Consider the following 17,484-nt stretch of genomic DNA (forward strand, 5'->3'; position numbering starts at 1 on the left):
TTTCCTTGCAGCCCCCACCCCCAGTGAAAAAGCCACCCCCTGACAATCACTTGAAAGCAGTAAAGATCCAGGCCTGGTGGCGGGGCACCTTGGTGCGTAGGACGCTGCTGCATGCTGCACTAAGAGCGAGTATCATTCAGTACTGGTGGAAGCAGAAGCTGGCAGAGCTGCTGGAGAAGAGACGGCGGGCTGCACTGGAGTATTATGCCCGGCAAAACTGGGCAGCAGTCAGACTCCAGTCTTGGGTCCGCATGTGGCGTATCCACCTTCGTTACTGCCGTTTGCTTAATGCTGCCCGCATCATCCAGGTCTACTGGCGCTGGCATAATTGCCATACCCGTGGCTTTTTCAGGGGCAGCTATGAAATCACAGCAAGCCAGCTCAGACTTGAGCTTGAGATCTTTCTGGGGTCACAGGTCTGTCGGATTACAGACTGCATCCCCTTCCCAATAAAGAATTGACCAGGTCGACTCCAACACTGAGTCATGACAGGCACTCCAACACTCTGTCAGACAAGCTCCACGAGGTCCTTGTCTCGGCAAAGGGTCAAGGTATATGGTGGCAGATGTTGGGCTCCTCACAGGTCAGCTCTGTGGGAGCGGCAGGAGTTGTCTGCAGTCCCATGTGGAGGAGGATTTTAGGAGCCAGGTGCTAGATCAGCAGAGTCTGTGCTTGATTAGTAATGTCTGCCATGGGGAGGTGAGATGGCATTGCAGGGCCACCGAGTCAGCCAGCACCAGGGAAACTGCTTTGTAGCGAGGTCTGTGTTTATGGTGCCCCCCGCCCCTTATAGCCGCACAGCGTGGAGCCCTGTGCCATCTGATGCTCTTAGTCGTTCAGTGGCTTCTCATTCAATTTAGAACCATTCCCAAGCCCTCCCTCCGGGGTCTACATAAGCCTGCACGGTCTGGCCTTGGCCATCTCACCCTGTCGCCAGGGTCCCCCCTGGCAGCTCTGCTAATATCAAATAGACCAGCAGCCTCCCATCGCAGCTCTTTGCCCTTGCTGCCTCCTCTCCTTGGGTTGTCTTCTTGCAAGTAGAGCTCTCGCTCCATTCAGGTTTGTCTCTGCTCTCTGTTCCTTCCAAGGAGGCCTTCTTTGGTTTGACCACCCAAATGAGACAGCTTTTCCCGCCGCCCCCTTCTGTGTGCTCTGGCTCCTGGCTCTGCTTTCCAGCTTCAGTCCTCATCCCCGCAGTGGTTATCTTACCCCCTTTTCTGTTTTCTGTTCCCCCAGGAGAGGTGAGCTTCAGGAGAGGAGGGACTCTGGGTTCAGTGCTGTGTTCCCAGGACCTAGAACAGCGGGGTCTCGCTCCCTCTCGGTATGCTTTTGTCTGTACATTTTTATTGTCTGTATGTTGTGACATTTTGACATCATTTTTAAAAACCCCTTGCTGGCTCGGGTGGACTCCCCCTCCCAGTGCTGGCCAAGTCTTTGAGATGGCAAAGCACTCAGCCTGGAGCCGGCCTTTGATGTGCAAACTAACCAATCCAGAGCCTTACCTGCTCTCTCAGGCCTGTACACCCCAGAGGGCAGTATTCCTGGGCCTCACTCATCCCAGCTGGGCATCTGGGGGACAGCCCTATAATTTAGAGCCCGCCCAAGTTACTCAAACTAGCCAATGCTAAACTGCCTTGCCTTTCCCACTCCAAGAAAGACCATGGCAAAAGTTCTTTTCTCACCCCTGTCTTCTGCCACTTGCCCAAATCTGATGCGTCCCTTGTGACCCTGTGTGGTATGAGGTGACCTCTTCTCTAAGATCTTGTAAGTATGATGCTTGTCTCCTGTGCCTCTCCTGTTCTCTTGTGGCTCCCCCTGAACATCACAGGAAAGGACATAAAATATATAGAGAGATGGGGTATAATTGATGTGAAATTCACATAACCATTTTAGATTAATCACATAATATTTTGGGGGCTGTGCTCACACTATGCAGAAATTCCCAGTTCCTGGCATCAAACCCTTGCCATGAAGCAGCCTGAGCCTCAGCAGTGACAATGCCAGATCCTTAACTCACTGAACCTCCAGGGAACTAATCCCATAATCACGTAATATTAACCATTAACATAAGAGTAACAATTCAGGAGTTCCCATCGTGGTTCAGTGGGTTAAGAACCTGACATAGTCTCCATCAAGATGTGGATTTGATCTCTCAGTGGGTTGAGGTTCCAGCATTGCCGCAAGCTGTGTCGTAGGCTGCAGATGTGGCCTTGGATCTGGTCATGCTGTGGCTGTGGCATAGGCCGGCAGCTGTGGCTCTGATTCCACCCCGGCCCAGAAGCTTCCATATGCCACAGGTGTGGCCCTAAAAGAAAAAATAAAAGAGTAATGATTCAGGAGTTCCCATCATGGCTCAGTGGAAGCAAATCTACCTAGTATCCATGAGGATGCAGGTTCATTCCCTGGCCTCACTCGTGGGTTAAGGATCTGGCATTGCTGTGAGCTGTGGCGTAGGTTGCAGACACATTTTGGATCTGGCGTTGCTCTGCCTGTAGCCTAGGCCAGCAGCTACAGCTCCGATTTGACTCCTAACCTGGGAGCCCCTAGTGTGGCCCTAAAAAAAAGACAACAACAACAAAAAAGAATTATGAAACCAGAGTTTTGGGGGACACCTCATGGAAATAACTTGCTGAGAATGGAGCCAGCACAGAGGAAAGTAGGGCCAAAAGATGGAAAGAGAGGGACTAAGTCCTAGAGATTCCTTTGGGCTTCTGGATCCAGAAGTGTCTGAAGCTACCTCCCACTATACTATGGAAATTCTTGTTGTTGTGAATCAGTAAACCTCCATTTTCTCTAAAGTCGTTTTGCTATGACAAACAACAAAAGAGCAGGAGAACTCAGCAGATAATAAACCCTTAAAGGAGATTGAATTATATATAAGTTGCTTTTCAGGAAGAAGTTTTCAAAAATTGGTTTTTGAATGAGAAACTTGGCAGAAGGTATACCTAGGACATTCTCGACAATAAACATGGAATTTTCCCTCATTTAATACACCCAGAAGACCGCAACATGCTTTTTGCTTTTGTTTTGTTTTGTTTTGTTTTTTTGCTTTTTAGGGCCTCACCTGGGGCATATGGAGATTCCCAGGCTAGGGGTTGAATCAGAGCTACAGCTTCAGGCCTACGCCACAGCCATAACAGCACCAGATCCCCCACCCACTGAGCGAGGCCAGGAGTCGAACCAGCATCCTCATGGATACTAGTCTAATTCATTTCGGCTGTGCCACAACAGGAACTCCCAAAACCACAACATTCTTATAAGACTGTGTCGTGAGGTTGAAAAGGAAAGTGCTCTGGATTAATGCATCAATCAGCTAATCATATAGAATTAGACTGATCTGAGTGTGAATCTGACCATGAATTGGTCACCTGTAAGCCAAATGTGGAGTTTTATATTTGCCCAGTTCAAGTTAGCAGGAGGAAGCCATGGTTAATCATCAGCCATTTATAAAACAACTGCTGAGGAATAGATGAACCTGCCAGGCCCTTCTCTTGCCCTCTACTCCACTTATGCAAAGCATGTGTGTGGCAGCCTTCACTCCAGGATTGAAACCACCACTCTCAAATGGGACCTGAACCCTCAGTCTTCCAACTGAAGCTGCACAACATGTCTCAGGATTTAATGAAGTTCAAGTTCTTCATGTCTTAGCACAGAAGGAATTCGGCGAGAGCCAAAGTGATAGGTGAGAATTAGATTTATTAGTATCCTTTGTAAAGATGTTGCAGGAATATGGGGTACAAGAGGGTGGTCATGTCCCAGTCTCAGGAGGGTTCCAAGTGAGGATCCTTGGCTTTCTGAATGTAGGAAAGAATTCAAGAGCAAGCTGAGGTAAAGTAAAAGCAGAGATACACATTCCATAGAGAGAACGTGGTGCATTTCAAAAGGTAAAAGCATCCCTGGAAAAAACACTCCACAGGCAGAATGCAGGCTATTTCAGAAGATGAGAGCAGATGTGAAATATGGGGTAGTTAGTTTTTATGAACTGGGTGATTTCGTAGGCTAACAAGTAGGAGGATTATTCCAACTATTTTAGAGGAGTGGGAATTCCCAGGAATTGAGCCATCACCCACTTTTTGGTCTTTTATGGTCAGCCTGAGAACTGTCATGGCACCTGTCATTTAGCATGCTCACTAAATTCATGTCTCAGCTCACTACGTTACAGTGAGCATATGAGTCTCAAGGTCCATTAGAAGTCAAATATTGCCATCATTTTGGGCATAACTAGTTCTAATCAGTTTGTGTCCTATCTTCAAAGGCTATATTACTTTTGAAGGTTGTGCCCTGCCCTTTTCCCTCCTATCTCAGGATAACCTCTGAGCTCTGCCCCCTAACGAAAATGAGCAATCTTCCCATGAAGAGATCCTATTGTGGGCATTGGACCTAAGAGAGAGAAATAGGGCAGTGTTTTTCAGACTTCAGCATACATCCCGATCATGTGGGAGGTCCCATTAAAGCAGATTGCTGGGCCTCACCCAACATTTCTAATTCAGTATTATGTTCTCAAGAAAGAATATTTCGCTACAGTTTTATGAAATTCCACTATGCAAATCAGTGGGGTAGAGTTTTACTATGTGGTGGCTGTAAGTGAAAGCAGAACCAAAGTAACGGTGGTATAAACAAATGGAGGTTTATTTCTCTTTCCCATAGAAGTTCAGAAACAGGTGTTCTGGGCCTGGTATGGCCCCGCAGACTAAGAAATTCTGGCCCCATCCTTCTTGTTACTCTGATACCTATGGCCTCTCTTCCCAAAATCACTTCATGATCTAAAATGGCAGCTCAAGATCAGTAATTATATCCGCAGTCTCACTTGCAAGGACAAAAGAGAACATGAAAGGCATGCTGCTTTTCTCTTTATGGGCGCATCTTTGAAGTTAAATATGCGGCTTCTGTCCATAGCTCAAAAGGACATAAAAGAAGACCCGAATAAATAGGAAAAATACTATAAAGTCACTGATAAAATGGCTTAACATTGTAAAGTCGTCCGTTATCGCTCAGTTAATCTGTAAATTAAACTTAATTCCCATTAAAAATCTCATCAGGAGTTTTTGGGAAATTAGCAAACAGACAAAAATCATATTGAAGAATAAATATCCACAATTAATACAATTTTGAAAAAGGCTGGGAAATGATCAGTCACATTAAAATACATTACAGGAGTTCCCGTCGTGGCGCAGTGGTTAACGTATCCGACTAGGAACCATGAGGTTGCGGGTTCGGTCCCTGCCCTTGCTCAGTGGGTTAATGATCCGGCGTTGCCGTGAGCTGTGGTGTAGGTTGCAGACACGGCTCGGATCCCACGTTGCTGTGGCTCTGGCGTAGGCCAGTAGCTACAGCTCCGATTAGACCCCTAGCCTGGGAACCTCCATATGCCGCGGGAGCGGCCCAAGAAATAGCAAAAAAGACAAAAAAAAAAAAAAAAAAAAAAATACATTACAAACTAGTGTGGAATTAACTCACTAGCTATTAAGAATCTAAGGTGAGGGAGTTCCTGCCATGGCTCAGTGGTTAACAAATCTCACTAGGAACCATGAGGTTGTGGGTTCAATCCCTGGCCTTGCTCAGTGGGTTGAGGATCCGGTGTTGCTGTGAGCTGTGGTGTAGGTCGCAGATGCAGCTCGGATCTAGCGTTGCTGTAGCTCTGGCATAGGTTGGCAGCTGTAGCTCTGATTAGACCCCTAGCTTGGGAACCTCCATATGCCATAAGTGCGGCCCTACAAAGACAAAGAGACAAAAAAAAAAACAAAAAGAAAAAACAAAAAACAAAAAACTAAGGTGAGGATTAAACATTTAAGGATTTGTTGAAATTCCATCTTCACTCCATTCCCCCCCTTCATGTATAACATGCAGTAGCCCCTCATTCACCCTAACGAGAGAGAGGTTTATTTTCTGGATAATTTAAAGCAAAGAGCATCTGGACTCAGGGATTTCAGGCATGGCTGAAGGCAGAGGTGAGTGCCATACTAAAATGGAGGGATTTATTGGAAGTGTATAGTCTGGACAGTGAGACCTCCAGCCCTCTGTGCCAGCTCAGCTCCTTGAAAGCCTGCAATCAGTTTTGTTTTTCATTTTGTCTTGTTTTTAGGGCCACACTCGTGGCATACGGAAGTTCCCAGGTTAGGGGTCAAATTGAAGCTGTAGCCATTGGCCTATGCCACAGTCATAGCAATGCCAGATCTGAGCCATGTCTGTGACCTACACCACAGCTCATGGCAACACCAGATCCTTAACCCACTGAGTGAGACCCGGGATTGAACCTGCATCCTCATGGATGCTAGTCAGATTCGTTTCTGCTGTGCGAAGGGAACTCCAAGTTTCATTTTTCTACTCTCATTCAAGGTTGTGGGATTCTTCTCTGGGGAATCAGCCCATTATTTCTACACAAATGCTGAATAACAATCTGCCACAAGCCTCAATGGCATGCAAAAATAAGCATGTTGACTTTAGCTGTTTTCAGTGGGGGTGGCCTGACTAGGAAAGCTCTGTTTCTGTTATCTGAAGGAGGAGCCCTTCCAGGGCCCAGGGCCCAAAAATGGGCTCTTATCTAACAGTCAGAAATGACTTGCCCAAGGAGACATGCACACTGACAAAGCAAAAGACTATTGTGAAGGAACGTGCAGGTGGAGAATAGCAGGGTAAGGAAACCCAGGGGAACTACTCTACCACATGGCTTGCAGTCTCAGGTTTTGTGGTAATGAGGTTAATTTCCTCTAGTCAATCACCTTGCTTGTGCCCATATTTATTATTATTATTATTATTATTATTATTATTTTGGTACTATGCCAGTACAATATTATTTTTTAAATAGTCACTTTATTTTTAATTTTTTTTCTTTTAGCATTTTTATTTTTTATTACTCAATGAATTTTATTACATTTATAGTTGTACAACAGTCATCACAACCAAATTTTATAGCATTTCCATCCCAAACCCTCAGCATATCCTCCCACCCCCCAACCTGTCTCATTTGGAAACTAAGTTTTTCAAAGTCTGTGAGTCAGTATCTGTTCTACAAAGTTCATTGTGTCCTTTTTTTTTTATATTCCACATGTAAGCGACTGACTTCACTTAGCATGATAATTTCTAGGTCCATCCATGTTGCTAAAAATGCCGTTACTTATTTCCTTTTACTGGCTGAGTATATTCCATTGTGTATACACACCGCATCTTCTTGATCCACTCCTCTGTCAATGGACATTTAGGTTGTTTCCATGTCTTGGCTCTTGTACATAGTGCTGCAATGAACATTGGAGTACATGTGTCTTTTTGAGTCATGGTTTTCTCTGGATAGATGTCCAGGAGTGGGAATGCCAGATCAAATGGTAATTCTGTTTTTAGTTTTCTGAGGAATCTTCATACTGTTTTCCACAGTGGTTGCACCAATTTACATTCCCACCAACAGTGTAATAGGGTTCCCTGTGCTCACATTTTGATCTGACTCAGGGTCCTTCCTGGAGGCATGCATATCTCTCAGCCAAGATGGATTCCAGTGTGAGGGTTTGGGGGAAGTTGTTAGAACATATTGGCTGGCGTCTCCTTCTTCCTTTTGGACCCTCCTGAATTTTCCCAGTTAGTCTGTTTTTGGAGGTGGTTTTAATTTTATGGCCACACCTGCAGCATATGTAAGTTCTCTGACCAAGGATTGAATTTGAGCCACAGCTGTGACCTACACCCCAGCTGTGGCAATGCTGGATCCTTTAATCCACTGCTCCAGGCCAAGAATCGAACCCACACCTACACAGTGACCCAAGTAGCTGCAGTGGGATTCTTAACCCACTGAAACAGTAGAAACATCATCTCCCAGTTTATTTTTGGCAGCAGCACTGTGTTCCTTATTAGGATCTCCTTTTGTGAGATAACTCATTTAAGCAGTTATTATTGTGCCTGGCCAAAGTGGGTGGTTTCAGTCAGTGGTTCTCTAACATTTCTCATCTTCTTCCTCATACCAACAGTCTTCCTGGGCATTTTCTTGTCTCATGGCAATGGCAGAAGAACAAGAGGGCAAACATAAATGGGTGAAGCCTTTCAAAGCCAAAGCCAAACTTGTATGTCCTCATTCCACCTATTCTACTGGCCAAAGCAAGTCACACAGCCAAACCCAAAGCATAGGAAGATAGATTTTGTTCCCTTATGGAAAGAAACTTCAAAGTCCTGTGGCAAAAGTTGTGAATATAAGGCTACTAAAGCAATATACCACAAGATCCAAAGAATAAAACAAGTCAATACTGATGTTTGAAGCAAAATTCAACTCTGCCTTATTAGCCTATACTGAAATGGCACCCGTAAAGTAAATCATGCATGCTGAGCTTCCTTTTGACATTATAGTTCTCCTCTTACACATAAATAGGCAATATTAACATAAATTCTTAACATTTACATAAAGCTTCTAACGTGAAAGTTTGAGCCAAAAGCAAAAACAATAAAAGGCTTAAAGAAATAGAGGCAATACTGGGAACAGATGGAAAAAGTTAAAAGAAAAAAACCTAACAACTATAACTAATATTCTAGACTGATAAGAGATGATAAATAAATGAAACAAGAATAGCGTGCCATTAGAGAAAAGAATATTTGGGAGATGGGAGTAAGATGGCAGAATAGAAGGACTGGAGCTCAACTTCTCTCCTAAAAAACAACAAAATTCACAACTAAAGGCTGAGCAATCTTCATCCAAATGGACCAGAAACCTTCAAAAGAGATATCCTACTCCAGAAGACAAAGAGGAGGCCACATCCAGAGGTAGGAGGGGCAATTTCATGATATAAGCAACCCCATACCTCCTGGGTGGGAAGCCCCACAGACTGGAAACTAACTGATTCACAGAGACTCACCTACAGGAGTGAGAGTTCTGAGCCCCACATCAGACTCCCACATGTGCGGATCTGGCACTGGGAGAAAGAGCCCCCAGAGCATCTGGCATTGAAGGCCAGTGGGGCTTGTGCACAGGAGCTCCATGGGACTGGGGGAAACGGAGACCCCATTCTTAAAAGGTACACACAGACTTTCACGTGCACTAAGTCCCAGGGCAAAGCAAAGTCGCCATAGGAATCTGGGTCAAACCTGACTGCAGTTCTTGGAGGACCTCCTGGGAAAACAGGGGTGAATGTGGCTTGTTGTGGGGGAAGGACACTGGGGGCAAAGCTCTGGGGAATATTCAGCAGTGTGCCTTTCTCTGGAGGTGGCCATTTTGGGAAAATCTGGCCCCACCCATCAGTCAGTGGTGAGAAGCCCCAGGGCAAACAACAATCCAGGTGGGATCACAGCCCCGCCCCTCAGTAAACAGGCTGCCTAAAGTCCCCCCAGGCACACAGCCCCACCTCTAATCCGATCCAGAGACAAAGCCCCACCCACCAGAGGGATCAGGATCAGCTCCACCCACCAGTGGGCAGGCCTCAGCCCCTCCCATCAGGAAGCCTGCAGCAAGCCCCCATATGGACTTCAGCCACAGGGGGGCAGACATCAGAAGTAAGAGAGGCTACAACTCTAGTATCTGTAAAAAGGTCACCACACCAAAAACCTATAAAAATGAAAAGGCAGAGAACTATAACTCAGATGAGGGAGAAAGAAAACCCCCCAGAAAATCAGCTGAGTGATCAGGAGATTCTCAGCCTCCAGGAAAAAGACTTTAGACTGTTGATGCTGAAGATGATGCAAGACATTGGAAATAAACTGGAGGCAAAGATGGATAACACAGGAAACACTGACCAAGGAGATACAAGATGTAAAACTTAAGAAGAGATGCAAAATACAGTAACAAATAAAAAATTCACTAGAAGCAGCTAACAGCAGAATACAGGAGGCAGAAGAATGAATAAGCGAGGTGGAGGACAGATTAGTAGAAATTATGGATGTGGAACAGAAAAGAGAACAAAGTTTGGAAACAAATGAAGAGAGTCTCAGAGAACTCTGGGACAATGTTAAACACACCAACATCCGTATTATAGGGGTGCCAGAAGGAGAAGAGAGAGAGAAAGGGACAGAAAAGATACTCGAAGAGCTAATAGCCGAAAACTTCCCTAACATGGGAAAGGAACCACTCACTCAAATCTGGGAAGTGCAACAAGTACCATATAAAATAAACCCAAGGAGGAACACCCCAGGACACATATTAATCAAACTGACCAAAATGAAAGACAAAGAGAAAATCTTGAAAGCAGCTAAGGAAAAGGAACAAATAACATACAAGGGAACCCCGATAAAGTTATCAGCAGATTTTTCAGCAGAAACTCTGCAGGCCAGAAGGGAGTGGCATGATACACTTAAGTGATGAAAGGAAAAAACCTCCAGCCAAGATTACTCTACCCAGCAAGGCGCTCATTCAGATTTGAAGGAGAAATCAAAAGCTTCACAGATAAGCAAAAGCTAAGAGAATTCAGCAATACTAAACCAGCCTTACAACAAATACTAAAGGAACTTCTCTAGGCAGAAAAGAAAAAGCAGCAACAGGAAACAAAAATACCACAAATGACAAGGCTCACCAATAAAGGTATATATACAGTAAAGATACAAAATCATCCACACACAATTATACCACCAAAATCAGAAATCATGAGAAGACGTGGGTACAAGTGCAGGACACTGAAGGTTAACTTGCAACTAGGAGATCAACAACTTAAAATGATCTCATATATATATATATATATATATAGACTCATATCAAAACTTCAGAAAAACTGCAAACCAAAAATCTACAATTGATACACAAACAAATAAGAAAAATCAGTGCAAGTACAACACTAAAGATAGTCAACAAACCAGAAGAGGAGAGAACAAGAGAAGAAGGGAAGAAAAAAGAGCAACAAAAACAAATCCAGGGAGTTCCCATTGTGGCACAGTGGTTAACAAATCCGACTAGGAACCATGAGGTTGTGGGTTTGGTCCCTGCCCTTGCTCAGTGGGTTAACGATCCGGCGTTGCTGTGAGCTGTGGTGTAGGTTGCAGACGCGGCTCGGATCCCGCGTTGCTGTGGCTCTGGCGTAGGCCGGTGGCTACAGCTCCGATTCGACCCCTAGCCTGGGAACCTCCATATGCCGCAGGAGTGGCCCAAGAAATAGCAAAAAGACAAAATAAATAAATAAATAAATAAATAAATCCAAAGCAATTAATAAAACCGCAATAAGAACATACATATCAATAATTACCTTAAGTGTTAATGGACTAAACGCCCCAACCAAAAGACATAGACTGGCTGAATGGATACAAAAACAAGATCCATATATATGCTGTCTTCAAAAGACCCACTTCACTTCTAGGGACACATACAAATTGAAAGTGAGAGGATGGAAGAAAATATTCCATGTGAACGGGAATCAAAAGAAAGCTGGAGGAGCAATACTCATATCAGACAAAATGGACTTTAAAATGAAGAATATTTTAAGGGACAAGGAAGGTCACTACATAATGATCAAAGGATCAATCCAAGAAGAACATATAACAATTTTAAATATCTATGTACCCAACATGGGTTCACCACAATATATAAGGCAACTGCTAACAACCTTAAAAGGACAAATCAACAATAACACAATGATAGTGGGGGGCTTTAACACCCCACTTACAGCAATGGACAGATCATCCAGACAGAAAATCAACAAGGAAACACAGGCCCTGAATGAAGCATTAGACCAGATGGACTTAATAGAGACTTAGAGGACATTCCGTCCAAAAGCAACAGAATACGCTTTCTCCTCAAGTGCACATGCAGCATTCCCTAAGATTGATCACATCCTGGGCTACAAACCAAACCTCGGTAACTTTAGGAAACCTGAAGTCATATCAAGCATCTTTTCCAACCACAACGCTATACCACTAGAAATCAACAACAAGAAAAAAACTGCAGAAAACACAAACACATGGAGACTAAACAACATGCTACGAAACAACCAATGGACCACTGAAGAAATCAATCTAGGATTCTGTACTAAGCAAAACCATCCATCACATTTGAATGTTTTGTTTTTTTCCTTTTTACAGCTGAACCTGCGACATACGGAAACTCCCAGGCTAGGGGTCGAATCAGAGCTGCAGGCCTACACCACAGCCACAGCAATGCTGTATCTGACCTACATCTGCCACTTGTACTGCAGCCTGCAGCAACACCAGATCCTTAACCCACTGAGTGAGACCAGGGATCGAACCTGCATCCTCAAGGAGGATGAAAGACAAAGTCTGTGTCAAGATTGGAGCCCACCCTTAACCTGCATCCTTGGGTTCTTAACCTGCTGAACCACAACAAAAGCACCTTGAGTGTAGAATAAAGTCACTTTCTGGAGTTCCCGTCGTGGCTCATGGTTAACGAATCCGACTAGGAACAATGATCCCTGGCCTTGCTCAGTGGGTTAAGGATCCGGCATTGCCAGGAGCTGTGGTGTAGGTTGCAGACTTGGCTTGGATCCCGTGTTGCTGTGGCTCTGGTGTAGGCCAGCGGCTACAGCTCCAATTTGACCCCTAGCCTGGGAACCTCCATATGCCACGGGAGTGGCCCAAGAAATGGCAAAAAGACCAAAGAAAAAAAAAGAATAAAGTCACTTTCAGATTACAACTTAGGTACATGCTTCTTTTTTTAGGAAACTAAGGGAGGATGTGCACTATCAAAATGAGGAACTTAGTCCCAGAAAGAGGGAGAAACGGTGTGCAGGATCATGTTCCTATTACTTGTCAAAGACCTCAGCGTAAAACATAAATAAGAAGCTATCAGATTAGATGGAAGCACAGTTATAAAGGGGAAAATGAATGAACAGATATCTGTGCAATGTAAGACACCATGGGAAAAGTTAACAGGCAGATGATGCCTAGAAAAGGATATTTGGAACATTTCTGTCCAGCAGAGGATTATCCAAGGAAGTCATACAAGAGAATGCTGGAAATCCAATAGAAAAATAGGCCAAGGACAGGACCAGGCAGTTACACAGAGATGCCAAATAGCCAAGATGCAATAATCATGCAAGGTAAAAGAGGTAGAGCAATACTATGACTCCATGCTGTTCCAAGGACTTTCCCTGCATGAGTCCTCACAGCAGCTCTATGATGGAAGAGCAGTGCCTTCTCTTCACTTTACCCTGAAGGAAACAGAAAGAAGGTGAAAGACCAAGTTCACAAAGGGTCTGTGTCAAGATTGGAGCACCCTTAAGCCTACTCTGCTCAAGTCTCTAGTGAGAGAAATGCAAAGTAAAAACAACAAGGGGATAACACTTTACATCTTTCAGTTTGAGAAAAATTAGTATGTGATTTTCAGAGGTTAGACTGGGGCTGCTACAGTGGAGGCAGTTTGTCAGGATTTGGTGGTATAGAGGAGCCACCTGCTATGACTCAGCCAGCCATCCCCTATGCATCCCTGGAGAAGACCTCCCACAGCTGCTCCTCAAAGCAATTGACTGCTGCCAGGAATAATTGGAGGTCACTTAGAAATGAATTCAGAGGAGAAAGACAGATTGTGCTGGGTCATGAGTACATACAGAGTCACCGTTATCAAATTAGAGATTTTTTTTGAAGGGGAGGAAGCTGCTCCTGCAACTTACAGAAGTTCCCAGGCCAGGGATCCAACCTGTGCCACTGTGGTGACAATGCTAGATACTTAACCTGCTGCACCACAAGGGAATTCCCAAATTACAGGTATTTTTAAATAGTTTAATAATAAGAGCTTCTGTGAAGCTGTGTGGGGAAAGGAAGGGAATCGAAGTGTTCACATGTCATGGCTTTCAGTAGTAGTTAGCATAACATAAACCCTCATGATCAGACCTAAATTGAAAATATCCTCATATTTGGTGGGAAGTTGATAGATAATGAGGAGGCCACGTCCGCGTTCCCACTGTGGTGCAGTGAATTGAAAAGCTGGCATTGCCACAGTTGTGGCGTAGGTCGCAGCTGCAGCTTGGATTCAACCCCTGGCCCAAGAACTTCCATATGCTGTGGGTGTAACCAAAAAAACAAAAAGCCATGTCAGTGTCAGCATATTCTTGAGATCTGGAGGGAGCTCCATGGAGAGTCTATAAAGAGAAAATGAACGTCGCTGGAAAATAGCAGTAGAGACAGCCAGGTGACAGCTGGATTTTGAAGTGAGCCTGGAGAACTAGATGACCATTGCCACTACCAGAGGAGTCTACAGTGGGGGGAAAGAGGACACTATCTCCCAGATATTGACTCATGTTTGGTAAATTCCTCCAGCCAACTCTTTCATACATAGGATGAAAGGGCTTATTTTGTTATAAGGAGCATATATTGGCTTGCTAAGTGCAACCAAACAGCTACAGAAGGACAGGGTTTCAGCAGCTGGAAGGAGGGAGCAGAAGTTGGCTGAGGTACATCCATCTCAACCCTTCCTTGGCACCTTCTGCTCACCCTCACCCACTGATCTCTATTAAAGGAAACTTTCTCACCCACTGAAGAAGGGCCTATGGCAGAAAAAGCAGAAGGGCATGGGGAACAGCTGGGCCCACACACCTCCCTCTGCACCCTGTGAGCTGCTGCACACAGTGGCTGAGAACAGGAGGGTCTTGTAGGAGAACCAGATCAGAGATCATCTTTGGGAAAAGACAGACTCTCGGGGCCTATGGTTCTACCAAAGACCCTGGTCCATCCCTGGCAGGAGGGAAGTGGGCAGATGTTTCCACTTTATCCAACAACTCTGAGTCTGGAGAAGGCAACATGATTCCTGGGTCATAGTTGCCCTTGTGACATCATGGCTATCTCCTCATCTACCATCCTTCCTGCCTCTGCCATGGCCAATGGAGCAGCGACCAGAGGGGGATGTGAACACCTGACCACTGTCCCCAAAACCATGGGCAGTAAATGTTGTGTAAGACTTATGCACTCCCTCCCCTGGGGGTGGGAAATTGCCTCATGGCAGAGGGAAGCACCAGGTGACTTTAAGGGACCCAGGGAAAGACCAGGGGTTATGGAGACTTTGCACAGAGGCTGGTCCTCACTCGTGATTTCTCCCTGCATTCTTACTGCAGAAGTCTCAACCAGATGATGATGCTCCAGAGAGAGAGAGGCAGAAGGTAGGTGGGAGCATGAGAGGAACACATCATTGGCCCTCCGACCCCATAATCCCCGGAAGTTAAGACTCCATCTCTGGTCTCACAGGAGTCAGTTCATGTTGCCTCCTGTCCTTGTAAATTCCCTCCCTGTTCTGGGTGAACTGTGATAAGGATGGAGAGCGACAGTAGATAATCGAGAAATCAGGATGCCGACAGGCCAGGTGGAAAGTGGGACCCAGCGCAGTGGGAACTGGGGAGCCAGAGAAGGTCCAGAAGGGTAGTAGTGTAGAAGTCAAAAGCAGTGAGGTGGGGAGTCTCCCAGGGGCTGTGACATGGTCCTAGGCATCCGGAGGCAGCATCACAGACTGGAATTTGGACTGAGATGCAAGCTATATACACAGAGGTTCATCCTGAGGACCCTCTGGTGACTCACACCCCTGTCAGGTCTTGTGGATCAGAAAGTGTTTCCAGTGATTCCATGAACCTGTGAAGACCACAGGGCAAGAGTATCCCCGTTTTATAGACAAAAACACTGTGACTCAGGGTGAGCAGATGTGTTCATGGCCACAGCAAGACAGAAGTAGAGCCAAAACCCCAAACAGGTCTTCTAGGTCCTCAGAACCACCAAGGGAAAGGCTGACCTTTAAGAGAGAAGATCAGAGGTCCTTTGTGGCAGACATCAGAGCTGTGGTTTATGGTGACAGATTCACTGGGAGTCCTCTGCTTTGCTTGGTTAGTTGCTTCTTGCAAAACAACGCCAAAGAGCAAGAATGAAGGCAGCTGGGAAGATCCAGGCCTGGTGGCGTGGCACCTTGGTGCGTAGGACCCTGTTGGCAGCTGCCCTCAGGGCCTGGATGATTCAGTACTGGTGGAGAACAGTCACATGGAGGCAGTTGGATAAGCGACGGCAGAACTCATTGAAGATCTATGTAATCCAGGAGCAGGCAGCAGTCAAGCTCCAGTCGTGGGTTCGCATGTGGCAGTGCCTTCAACATTACTGCCAAGTATGCAATGCTATCTGCATACTTCAAGCTCCAAAGAGCTGCTTCACCTTCCAGACCAGTGATGTTTCACCGGCCCAATATGAAGGCACTTACAACCAGCCAGAGTTCCATATTGAAATCCTATCAGTCTAAGAGTGCTATAGGGTGGAGAACTGGCTCCACCACCCCAATAAATGTCTGACCAGGTTTTGTGCGTTTCAGTGACTTCCACGCGATTCAGGTCTCTCCCTTCTCTTCTACTGGGGGAAACATTTCAATATAGGTATCTCTAGATTTTCCACTGTGGCACAATGGAATCAGCAGCATCTCGGGAGTGCTGGGACACAGGTTTGATCCTCAGCCCGGCAATGTGGTTTAAAGATTTCCGCAGCTGTGGCTTAGGTTGCAACTGCGGCTCAGATCTGACCCCTGGCTCAGGAACTCCTTATGCCATGGGGTGGCCAAAAAAGAAAAAAAAAAGTACATATAGGTACCTCTCCCTCCTACCCCCATTCCTACCTCTCAGCGCCTATGGCTCCCGTTCTGGACCCACAGAGGCCATATGCCAGTGACTCTATCCAAACCACAAGCTGCTGCCTGAGGCTGTCCTCATATATGCAGAACCAGTTGTCCCATTCTACAGCCCTGGCACCAGTCTTCTAAACTTGTAACTGGGAGGTGCTGGGCTTTATATTCCTGAAGACTCTGAGTACCTCCTCTTAGGAAAGTGAGGCCATGCCACACCTCTCTCAGCCTGCCATCAGGAACCAGCTGGAGTTGTGCCCATTGGCTTTCTATTTGGCAAGCCTCAAACAGAAGTCAGGCACTTGGCTGGCTCTCCAGGGAGCAGAGCATCCCAGAGAAAGCACAGAAGGCTGGCCTTAGTGATGACTGGATACAAGGTTTTGCAAGCTTCATGCTAACTTGGATGCTATTTTCTTTGGGAAATAGCAGATAACATGATCTTAAGGAACTTCAGATCTGCTTCCATCCTCCCTCCTCAGGGCCAGCTTCTCCAGGGTGGTGAACACAAATAGGGCTCCCAGTTACATCCTCTACCCTATGTATGATGTGATTCTTAATGACTTCAACATTGACTGGATGATGGCCCCAAGCTGCTAGTCTCTCACCTCCAGTGATTTTGACTTCCATCCTAGCTTAGTCATCCACTCCCATGATTGCACTGTAGACCACTGCTTCTGAAGCTGTCTGTGGGGAGGGACCATTTTTTTTTTAATGTCCAATCCATCACAGACCAATTATTTTATAAAACAAAATAAATGGAAAAAGCATACAAAATATAAGGCTTGTTTTTAATTATTAAAACATACATAAAATTACTATTTCAATTTGCTTTAAACATTTGTAAATGCTTGCTCTAAATATCTGTACTTATCTTAGTGGTAACAAATGCTCACCACATGTGGTGGCATTGCCCTAGCGCTTGTGTTATTAAACTTAAGTTCTGGAGTTCCCGTCATGGCGCAGTGGTTAACGAATCCGACTGGGAACCATGAGGTTGTGGGTTC

General features: G+C 45.4%; 2 protein-coding genes across 7 annotated transcripts in view; both read left to right on the forward strand.

The window, feature by feature from the left end:
- The window catches only part of LOC100738931 (IQ domain-containing protein F5-like), a 75,036-nt gene extending 66,386 nt beyond the window's left edge, over nt 1-8,650 (forward strand). For 3 of the 6 annotated variants that reach the window (XR_002337549.1, XR_002337551.1, XR_002337552.1), the window contains 3 exons: nt 12-1,321; nt 3,532-3,682; nt 7,950-8,650. Coding sequence is in view for 2 of the 6 variants with exons in the window: in XM_021068865.1 (XP_020924524.1) it covers nt 12-461 (450 nt within the window). In the remaining 4 variants the exon portion in view is untranslated. Of the gene's footprint in view, nt 1-11; nt 2,131-3,531; nt 3,683-7,949 lie in introns of those variants that run through there. The other 3 variants (XR_002337550.1, XM_021068866.1, XM_021068865.1) reach the window with 3 other exon arrangements.
- On the forward strand, nt 14,927-17,484 carry IQCF3 (IQ motif containing F3). Its single transcript, XM_021068869.1, has 2 exons — nt 14,927-14,993; nt 15,710-17,484. Exon 2 carries the CDS (start codon nt 15,743-15,745, stop codon nt 16,106-16,108), a length of 366 nt encoding a protein of 121 aa, XP_020924528.1. The 5' UTR covers nt 14,927-14,993; nt 15,710-15,742; the 3' UTR covers nt 16,109-17,484.

The sequence above is a fragment of the Sus scrofa genome, chromosome 13 (assembly GCF_000003025.6).
Source record: "Sus scrofa isolate TJ Tabasco breed Duroc chromosome 13, Sscrofa11.1, whole genome shotgun sequence".
Lineage (NCBI taxonomy): Eukaryota > Metazoa > Chordata > Mammalia > Artiodactyla > Suidae > Sus > Sus scrofa.